Raw genomic sequence first — 11,691 nt, forward strand, 5'->3', positions numbered from 1 at the left:
CTATTGGTGTGGTTTTCCTGCTTCTCAAGATTAGTCATAAAGGTACCCAATAACAGAGACGAATGAAGACTGTTTAACTTCACTTCATGTGTTTTATTGAATACAGATACTCTTTTAGTCCTTCCTTAATGTTTTGCCCTTCACTCTTTACATCTTCTCCTGCTGCATCAATGACTGCCAGACAGCTGCGGAGCATGCTCTCAGTGAGACGTCTGATGCGCCCTTGATCTATCGCTGCCCATAATTGAGTAGCAGGACCAAATCAATAGGAATTACTGCAACTTTTAAATGGAGGTGATTGCATTCAAACGGTCACTGTGTCATCAATTCTGCGTTGATTTGAACACATGAGGTATCAAACTGTGCGGAATAAATTTATCTGTAACATACTTTTAGTAGGTTTTGATTTATGGCCACATCTGTGACTTATGGAATAAAATCAAACTGGATACTTTCTTTTTGGGATGAGTTTATATCTTGACTGCTGCATCATTACAATCTGCGACTGCAATATCTCCTACGTGTGTTATCGCAACACCACGTCCACCTATCAGCTTTCCAGCACCATGATTTCCAAATGAGTTATCCACTTTCCCAACTCCAACACCTTCTTTGCGTTGCTTGACTACCACGGATCCCAGCTTTTGAGTAGTATCCTGGCCAATGTGAGCTTGTTTGAAGTGAACTGCTGCTTTCTGTTTATCCACAGGTGCTAGTTTTACATCACGTAGCTCCGTCAAGTTGGTTTTCAATGATGTGTAGATTAGAGCCAAATCATAATCAGATCCTGTCTTCACCACTTCAGTTGCCATCTGTAATGCCGTTTGGAGTCGTATTTGAAAAACCTGTATCTCATCCGTCTGAGCATCAAGCTGTTTCTTAGTGACGGCCGCTGCCTTATCAACCTCTCTTTTCAGCTGATCCCTGTTGTCTTCCAGCAGTTTAAGTGCTTTGTTGAAAGACTCGTCGATTTCTACTTTGGCTTTAGTGGCATTTTTATTGAGCTGATTTGAAACATCCGTCACCATTTTTAACGCAGTTTCAGTTCTATTTGTAACAACTTCGCAATTCTGAATCAGTTGTTCAATTTCTTTCTTGTGTCCCTTTGAAGCCCTCTCAAGGTTCACCAGAGTATGACTTGATGCAGGATGGTCTACTACAGTGCAATCACGACATGTCAACACGCAACACGTTTCACAGTAGAACCACAGGACTTGATCTTCATGGATGTTGCAATACTTCTTCTGAGACAGATTCCTAATATCTACCTTCCCTGATTTCAGATCCTCACATGGAATTACCTTATGATTACTAAAGGTTTTGAGCTTATTATGCATAGCAATACAACCCCCACATATGAAACCCCCACAGCTAGAACAATGTCCTTCAACTCTTTCGTCAACAGCTCCACAGCTTACGCAAGGCACCACTGCGTCTCTTGATTGAAGCGTCATTGCAGTAGCCTGTCTATCCTTCAGCGTGTTGATAAAGAAGTTCGTTCTAAAAGCTTTAACACCATCACCAGGTATGGGAAATTCTTGGGCGCATATTGGACATCTTATTGTATCTTTTTTACCTTCAGCCCATTGAGTAAGACATTTCATGCAATATGTATGGAGACATGGTAAAGCTTTAGGTTCTTCAATTGTACACAGACAGATTCCACATTCTGTGAGGTCCTTGTTGTTAGATATAGGTTTGGATTCTGCCATGGTGATTTATCTGATAACCTTAAATAAATAACAAATAACAAAAGAAAAACAAAAATGTACTTTATTACTGAAAAAACAAAAATATTCATTTTAAAGAATGGAGCAAAGTTAAAAAATAATGGGGTTAAGGGCTGGGGTATGAACGTTTGGACAGTATTTATTTTGGGACATCAGAGCACATCAGACATATCGAATTGCATTCTGAATACGAAGAATGTCATTCTGATATCAAATAATTTTGATTTTTGAAATTCGCAATTTAATACACATTTTATGGCAAATCATTAAAATTGATATTTTTGATATATAACAGTACTTGAAGTAAATTTTAGAAATCTGATGATTTATACTTAAAGTGTATGTAGGTGGGATGAAAAGCCGACGATCAATTGAAAATTTTGACCTTTCGTATTGAAGATATGGATTTTTTTCCCAAAACGCCAAAAAAAAATTAGGTCTTTTGGGAAAAAATCCATATCTTCAATATGAAAGGTCAAAATTTTCAATTGACCGTCGGCTTTTCCTCCCTGCTACATACACTTTAAGAATATAACATTAGATTTATATAATTTACTTCGAGGACTGTTATATATCAAAAATTTGAAAAATATCAATTTTTATAATTTGTCATAACATTTAATATTATATTGTGATTTTAAAAATGAAAATTATTTGATATCAGAAAGACATGCTTCGTATTCAAAATGCAATTCGATAGGTCTGAGGTGCTCTCATGTCCCACAAAAAATACTGTCGAAACGCAATAAACGCTCATTTTAGATCCCTTAAATGAAGCAAAAATTGTTGTGCCACCTTTATATAAACAAAAACTAAAAAATAATTTTTAAAAAACACATCAAATCAAGGGAACTTAAATACGGTAAAATAGCGAAGTAGTACAATAATATTATACAAGGATCTGGAAAAATATGGCCAAAAGGAAAAAACAAATCAAGGGAACCTAAATCATGAAATAACACCACCGAGTACATGATTGTACTATTTACTGACTTGTAACCACTATAGTTTTATAATTTCCCTTCTACAAGGGTGTACGGCGGCACTTTGCACCCGCTGCCCTCTTGCCCACAGTCTACAGGTAATATCGGATCACGCCATATCAGGGTTCGGTTTTTGCCGGCAAAAACCTGTTTTTGCGGGCAAAGTGGCAATTACTGGCAAAATCCTGTTTCTGCCAGTTTTTGCCTGGTATGGTTTAAACCGGAAAATATGGCAAAAACTTGCAAAACCTCAAATGCATCATATAGTCACTCAAATAAACACATCACAAGAAATAAATCCCCTCTCAACATTTCGTCATAACATCGTAAGGTAAAATTTGTACCAATAAACCCATTTTGATAAAATAATATGACTGTGTACTAAGTGTTGTGGGAAAATGAAAGATGTCCATGGCTTAATGGCTGATTGAGCCCAAATGGAAGACAAAAACTTTCAAAAGTCACATACTTAGTAAACAGTCATATAATTATTTCTAAGTTAGTTTTATTGGTACAAAATTTTACCTTAGGATGTTATGACGAAATGTTGAGAGGGGGACTTATTTCTTGTGATGTGTTTATTAACAAGTAACAAAGAAAGCTCATAAGCAGTAAACATTCAACTTTTAATGAATCATTCAACATATTTTTTGTCTCATCAAGTCCTTAAAATGAAAAATTTGAATTTGATATGCCACATTTCAGTTAAATGCACTAGTGAGCAAAGAAAATGCATGCCTTTAATTTCTTAATAAAACTTCTAATTATAAAATCTGGACTTTTTAATTTAATAATTTAGTGGCCCAGTATAAAAACGGCCCATGGCACATTTTTGAAAAATAGAGGACGCTGTTGAAAAATGTCAAAGGTCACCAAAGGTCATCCATACAAACATAACACATCATGAATGTAACTCGGCAATGTTATCAATTTAATCTTTTAAGCATCCAATTTATTATGTATTTTATTGAACATTCGTACATTTACAGTGCCGATTTCTCCCAATGACGAAAAATGTGCCATGGGCCGTTTTTATACTGGGCCACTCAATTCATTTTGTGATAAAAAATCTGAACTTTAAATCACTTTTTTAGTTTTTGCCATTTATGCCGGCAACAACTGACAAAAACTGTTTTTGCTAAGCGGTTAAAACCGTGGTCAAAACCGCGGGTTTTTCACCTGCGGCAAAAACCTGCGAACCCTGCGCCATATATATTTGAAAACATATGATTTGTATGAAGTAATATAAAATTAAATGTGTGAATTTGTCAACCCAAAATTTAACAATGGACCTTTTGACTTGGAAACTTTTATAAAAATGTAGCAAAAATGAAGATCTGATCCACTCATATCAAAGCAAAATACTTTGAAAATTGATTTATCACCATCAGTAGCTAAGCTTACTAAAATGTTCAAATTCCTAGAGTTTTGTTTTATTGTTGTTGTTTTTATGGTTTGTTTTGTTTTCCCTTAAATTGAATATTGCCGATGTTGTACAGTTCACTGCACTAAATGCAAAGATATTTATTTTACATTTTTATCTTATTGATGTTGCTTATTGAATATTCTAATATTTTGGTTTAGTTTTCCTTTATCTATTCGTCAAGTTGCTCTCACCTTTTAACTGTTCAAGATTGAGATGTCACTTGATTCCAATTGCACCAAACCACAAGGATATCATAGATGTTGGAGTGAAACAGCTCAGGATAGGTGCACACTAAAGATAACCAATTGCACCAAACCACAAGGATATCATAGATGTTGGAGTGAAACAGCTCAGGATAGGTGCACACTAAAGATATCTAATTCCTTCAGTCGTTTAAAACATCTACAGAAACAATACACACCATTATTCTGTCAATTATTTTACTATCTCTGAAAATAAACAATGGACTCGGGCCGCATTGAGGTAGTACAAAACATTGATCTTTGATTTAGATTCCAGTGTATATGTTTAAAACTGAAAAGGCCTCGGCGCACTACACCATCGTGTACATGGTTGTCCTATGAATAGATGTAAATTATGTCTTCAATTTGTAGAAATGTTTGTATCTTAGTGGATGTGTTTTTTGGGATATTGTAATTAAGTTGTTGCCCACCCCTCGATCAGACTTCAGGCGTGCAGATTGTAAATAATAGGACTATGGGACCACGTTCCAAAAAATAAAAGTAGGCAGAGGTGGGGCCGTTTGTAAATTTGCCCTTTTCCCATTTGCAACGTGTTGTGATGCATATGTATGTGAGTAACCACAGTTGCATCCCGGAGCTGCATATTTTTTTTACAATTAAATTTGATAAAAGAAATGTTGTAGATTATTTAGACATCTCTTCCTGAAAAGAGGGTTACAATATCCAAATTCATAGTTTTTAGAATCGGAGCTCTTCATTCAAAATAAGCTGCTTTTTGTTAGATTGATGTGTGTGACACATAGAGATTGAATACATACAGCTCTATGGTGTGACACAATCTTTGGGTATCAGTAAAAAATGTAACCATTACATTATAACTGTATGCAAACACAAGTATGTCAAAGTCGCAACAATACGCTCAGGTATTGGTTACAGGCACGTATACTATACATAACTTCAGCAACCGGGGTCGAGATTTTCTTGGTGGGCTATGAAAGGATCATGAAAAGTGTAAATATTACTGTTGAAGCTTAAATGGAACAAATTTGCCATTTTTGAAAGCTGAAATGAGATTGATTTCTTCAAAATCACATGCACACAGGCGTTTTCTTCTCTTTTCTTCGGGGGTGCGTTTAAAAGGGCTGGATACGCTACTGGGTTAGTATTCCACATATAGTACAGGAGCAGCAACCTCAAAAAATGACTTCGTTCATCCCCACTACATACAAGGTTTGACACCATAGGTAATAAGTATGGACCCTCTAGATCACTGCTAGGTAGGTAGTGGACTCAAATTGTGGTATCACTTTTTTTTTACAGGTCATTTTATGTATGGACGTAAAATCGCATAAAATCACAAAAATAGGACAAAATTAAGGGTAGGGGAGATATAAACTCCAAGAACTCAACTTTTACTCATGATTTTGAATTAATTTTGGTATCAATATGTAGCTAAATGATTTTCCTAACTTTCTAGTATTATTTTTAAACAAAAACAGGTTTCATTTGAGCATATTTGGAAGTATATAGTCCATAAATGAGTGGTAATCTGATTTTTTTATACCATATGTGTACAGTTTGACATTGGCCTCAAATCTCACAACTATACCACTTTATATTTTCAAAATTGATTCAGTTTCCATTTTTAATCTTTTAATTTAAATTTTAATGTTTTATTTTGTTTTTAATGTTAAGCATATCAAGGGACACATTATTGTAACAGTTCCAATCATTATAATATGTATGAGTTCGTTGGAGTGTCTGTGGGACGAGGTGTGTGTGGGGTGCGGGTGTACATAGGGTATGTGTGGGGTGAGGGAATGAATGTGTGTGTACATGAATATGTCACTACACTGCACCAACTTCCATTTACAAAATCTGTTAAGATTCCATTGATGTAATATTTGGAATATTTATGTGTAGGACGTGAGTAACCACTGGGAAAAAAGACAAAAATGTTTTAAAAAAACCAAAAAAAATACCCAACAAAAACTGATGTTGATTTCCCTCGTATATCAACATAACATAGAAAAATATTAAGGGGTAGGGGAAAATAAATCATCAGAACTCAATATTTTACTCATGATATTGACTTCATCTTGGTATTAATTCTTTTCAATTCAATTCAATATGTATATCTAATTGATTGTTCTAACTTTTTAGTATTATTTTAAAGCAAAGCGACCATTAGTTGTCAGGTAGATACACAGAAACTGTGAGAAAAGGGTACATTTTCTATGTCTAACAGCGTACATATGACAATATTAAGGGGTAGGGGAAATATAAACTGCCATAACTCAACTTTTACTCATGAAAATGAATTCATCTTGGTATCAAAATGTATCTAAGTGATTGTTCTAACTTTCTAGTATCATTTTAAAGCAAAGCAACCATTAGTTGTCAGACAGATATACAGAAACTGTGAGGAAAAGGTAACTTAACAGGTCTTAACAGCGTGAAGATGACAATATTACGGGGTAGGGGAAATGTAAACTGTCATAACTCAACTTTTACTCATGAAATTGAATTCATCTTGGTATCAAAATATATCCAAGTTATTGGTCTAGCTTTCTAGTATTATTTTAAAGCAAAGCGACCATTATTTGTCAGGCAGATATACAGAAACTGTGAGGAAAAGGAAAATTTTCTATGTCTAACAGCGTAAAATGACAATATTAAGGGGTAGGGGAAATTTGTAACTGCCATAACTCAACTTTTACTCATGAAATTGAATTCTTCTTGGTATCAGAATATATCCAAGTTATTGGTCTAGCTTTCTAGTATTATTTTAAAGCAAAGCGACCATTATTTGTCAGGCAGATATACAGAAACTGTGAGGAAAAGGAAAATTTTCTATGTCTAACAGCGTAAAATGACAATATTAAGGGGTAGGGGAAATTTGTAACTGCCATAACTCAACTTTTACTCATGAAAATGAACTCATCTTGGTATCAAAATGTATCCAAGTGATTGTTCTAACTTTCTAGTATTATTTTAAAGCAAAGCGACCATTATTTGTCAGGTAGATACACAGAAACTGTGAGAAAAGGGTAAATTTTCTATATCTAACAGCGTAAATATGACAATATTAAGGGGTAGGGAAATATAAACTGCCATAACTCAACTTTTACTCATGAAAATGAATTCATCTTGGTATCAAAATGTATCTAGTTGATTGTTCTAACTTTCTAGTATCATTTTAAAGCAAAGCAACCATTAGTTGCCAGACAGATATACAGAAACTGTGAGGAAAAGGTAACTTTTCTATGTCTTAACAGCGTGAAGATGACAATATTACGGGGTAGGGGAAATGTAAACTGTCATAACTCAACTTTTACTCATGAAATTGAATTCATCTTGGTATCAAAATATATCCAAGTTATTGGTCTAGCTTTCTAGCATTATTTTAAAGCAAAGCGACCATTAATATTTGTCAGGTAGATACACAGTATTTGTGAGGAAAAGGTAACTATTCTATGTCTAACAGCATAAATAAATATGACAATATTAAGGGGTAGCGGAAATATAAACTGCCACAGCTCAACTTTTACTCATGAAAATGAATTCATCTTGGTATCAAAGTGTATTTAAGTGATTGTTCTAACTTTCTAGTATTATTTCAAAGCAAAGCGATCATTAGTTGTCAGGTAGATACACAGTAACTGTGAGGAAAAGGTAAATATTCTATGTCTAACAGCTTAAATATGACAATATTAAGGGGTAGGACATATAAACTGCCATAACTCAACATTTACTCATGATAATGAATTCATCTTGGTATCAAAATGTATCTAATCGGTTGTTTTAACTTTCTGGTATTATTATAAAGCAAAGCGACCATTATTTGTCCGGCAGATATACAGAAACTGTGAGGAAAAGGTAATTTTTTTATGTCTAACAGCGTAAAATGACAGTATTAAGGAGTAGGGGAAATTTATAACTGCCATAACTCAACTTTTACTCATGAAAAGGAATTCATCTTGGTATCAAAATGTATCTGATTGGCTGTTCTAACTTTCTATAAACAAAGCGATCATTAGTTGTCAGGTAGATACACATAAACTGTCAGAAGGGACCGTTCACCAAACACTTGTAAGGGGGAGGGGCCTGATGCAAAAAATTTCATCGCAAAAATGTTTCGCCCCACCCCCCTTTACAGACCTCAAAAATTTTAGGGTTCCCTTTTGACATGAAAATTATGGGTCAACCCCATAGAAAATCATATAAACTCAATTTTCTAAGGAAAATTTTGGTCACTTTTTTCAGGCCCCCCCTTTTCAGACCCCCTTTTGCATCAGCCCCCCCTTACAAGTGTTTGTGAACGGTCCCTAAATATGACAATATCAAGGGGTAGGGAAATATAAACTCCCATAACTCAACTTTTACTCGTGATAATGAATTCATCTAACGTTCTAGTATCATTAGTTGTTATGTAGATACAAAGGAAATGTGAGAAAAACTCCCATGTGTAACAGTGTCAAATATGGTCATATTAAAATGGAATTCATTTTCATCAGTGAAACTTGTGTTTTGGTGATTTGTATGTCCCCTTACCCCTTAATATTGTCATATTTTACGCTGTTAAACATTGAATATTAACATTTTCATACATTTTATGTCTATCTACCAGACAACTAATGACTTAATTGTTTTTAAAATAATACTAGAAAGTTAGAACTATCAAATAGCTACATATTGATACCAAAATGAATTCATTTTCATCAGTAAAACTTGAGTTTTGGTGATTTGTATGTCCCATACCCCTTAATATTGTCATATTTTACGCTGTTAGACATGGAATATCAACATTTTTCTCATATTGTATGTTTAACTACCTGACAACTAATGGTTTAATTGCTTTTAAAATAATGCTAGAAAATGAGAACAATCAAATAGCTACATATTGATACCAAAATGAATTCATTTTCATCAGTAAAACTTGAGTTTTGGTGATTTGAATGTCCCCTACACCTTAATATTGTCATATTTTAGGGTACTACACATGAAAAATTGACATTTTTTAACATTTTATGTCTTTCCCGCTAACAATTAATGGTTATTTTGCTTTAAAAGATTACAACAACCAAATAGCTATATATTAATGCCAAAATGAATGAATTATAATGAATAAATATCGAGTTGCGTTGGTTTGTACGTCCCCTACCCGTTAATATTGTCAAATTTTACGCTGTTACACATTGGAAAATTAACATTTTATCATATTTTATTTCTATCTTATGGTTTTCTGTTAAAAATAATACTGGAAAGTTAGAACAATCAATTAGCTACATGTTGATACCAAAATGAATTCATTATTATTAGTAAAGGTTGAGTTATGGTGGTTTTTATTTCCCCTACCCCTTAATACACACCCCGCACCCACCCCACATACCCACACACAGGTACCCCAAACCCACACAACACAAACCAACATGCAAGCAAACATGCACATACATAAATATTTGAACCAGAACATCAAAGTTTGCCTAGATATGCTTGATATTAAAAACAAAATTAAAAAATGGAAACTTAATCAATTTTGAAAATAGAAATTGGCACAATAGTAAAATTTGAAGCCAATGTCACAAAAACACCCAACCTACGCATTGTTGTGAAAAATCGGATTTTTCACTAGTGTATGGATTGGCCACTTCAAATCATGATCAAATGAAACCTAGGTTTGCTTTCAAATAATACTAGGCAGTTAGAACAATCAATTAGCTACATATTCATACCAAAATAAATTCATTATTATGAGTAAAAGTTGAGTTCTTGGAGTTAATATTTCCCCTACCCCTTAATTTTGTCATATTTTTTGGTGAATTTATGCGATTATACGTCCATACATAAAATGACCTGTAAAAAAAAAGTGATACCACAATTTGAGTCCACTACCTACCTAGCAGTGATCTAGAGGGTCCATACTAACTACCTATGGTGTCAAACCTTGTATGTAGTGGGGATGAACCAAGTCCTTATTTAGGCCCCCTGTGGGATCTTGCTCCTGGACTAATATGAAGATAAATGAATGCAAATTAGGAGTCGTTATGCTATAGCCATCATCATGTACTCCGGGCATACTTTGCCCTTCGTTGGACGCAGGATAGATACCATATAAAGGTAAAGGTTATAAAAAAAGCCTTCGCAACACATCCTCTCTCATCTAGTGGATAGTTCTCTTGCTCATTAGATCGATTCCATGCCTCTTAAAAATAGTTAAGTTTTAATTTTCAATGAAGAAAAACTCTGAGATATTGGTTCAAATTAACGGAGTTGAAAATACTTGAAATGGTGCCTGCCTTCCCTCTGTACACATGGTAGATAGCATTTTACAATATACTATTGTCACTGTGACTACACTTGTTTCTACAACTGTTTACTATTTAGGACATATAAATATAAAAATTGTGCCCAAATATCTGTGCCAAACATTGCTCCCCTTTTGGCTCACAAACAAATCTTTACCCCCAAAATAATAGTAAACCTTGTCATAGTGAGCCAGTCCTATACATAGGCACAGCGTATACAGGGTGTATCAAAATGATTGGTACCGGGCTATGTGACATTTTCAAAAATCTATCAAAAATATAAAATTACTAATTAATATAGTTTTTGTAATATAAATAGAAAGGGGCATATGTTAACTTATTGATCTAATAATCTGAAGATGATAGGTTGATGCATCTGGGAGCTATTGTCATTTAAACGAAGATCGACGTAATCATGGTTTTACTATACACAACACAAGATGAATAGGTTCACTGCTTGAACTATTTATTGCATACATGCTCTTCAATATCTCCCCTCAGTCTACATAACAAAAATTTGCTTTACACATGCTTTTAGAAAGTCCCTGCCTTACGACTCTGGCAGTGTGAGGTGAAGCCCTATCTTGAATGGACTTAACACCTGGGATGAATCCGTCCTGTAACTGCCCATATCAAATTGTGAAACATTGCAAGTTATAGCATGTTTGAATGAGATACTCCTTGCGCTTGGAAACTGTCTTCTCTGCACTTCTCCATAGCTTCGTGTAAACCAGCGATTCTTTACTATGAATGCACGCTGAAGTATGGAATACTGTGGAATACTTTTACCAGGTCTAACCTAACCTACACTGTCAACAGTCTGTAGCCATTCTGCCACACCATCTACTTAACAGTAATCTCAATACTACCATTTAAATTACCGCCCTGGAAATTGTTAATACACAAACTTATTTCACCCCACTTAAATTATTCAAGTCAATAATATTACTCTCAACCAATAAATATTGATTAGAACATTTATATATATTATGAATGAAGAAATAGGCAAGGAAAAATTAAACATTTCCATGATTTTCAACA

At 34.3% G+C, this 11,691-nt stretch overlaps 1 protein-coding gene across 1 annotated transcript; it reads right to left on the bottom strand.

The window, feature by feature from the left end:
• Nucleotides 1-470: 470 nt before the first annotated feature.
• LOC140140421 (E3 ubiquitin-protein ligase TRIM56-like) lies at nucleotides 471-4,527 on the bottom strand. Its single transcript, XM_072162182.1, has 2 exons — nucleotides 4,331-4,527; nucleotides 471-1,730 (listed from the first exon to the last, which is right to left on the bottom strand). The coding sequence occupies exon 2, from the start codon at nucleotides 1,710-1,712 to the stop codon at nucleotides 471-473; it is 1,242 nt and encodes a 413-aa protein (XP_072018283.1). The 5' UTR covers nucleotides 1,713-1,730; nucleotides 4,331-4,527.
• Between the last annotated feature and the right edge of the window lie 7,164 nt (nucleotides 4,528-11,691).

This window comes from Amphiura filiformis, chromosome 19 (assembly GCF_039555335.1).
Source record: "Amphiura filiformis chromosome 19, Afil_fr2py, whole genome shotgun sequence".
Taxonomy (NCBI): Eukaryota; Metazoa; Echinodermata; class Ophiuroidea; order Amphilepidida; family Amphiuridae; genus Amphiura; species Amphiura filiformis.

Bases quoted from the DNA above. Each gene is read 5' to 3' on its own strand.
- LOC140140421 (XM_072162182.1), bottom strand. From the start codon at position 1,712: ATGGCAGAATCCAAACCTATATCTAACAACAAGGACCTCACAGAATGT.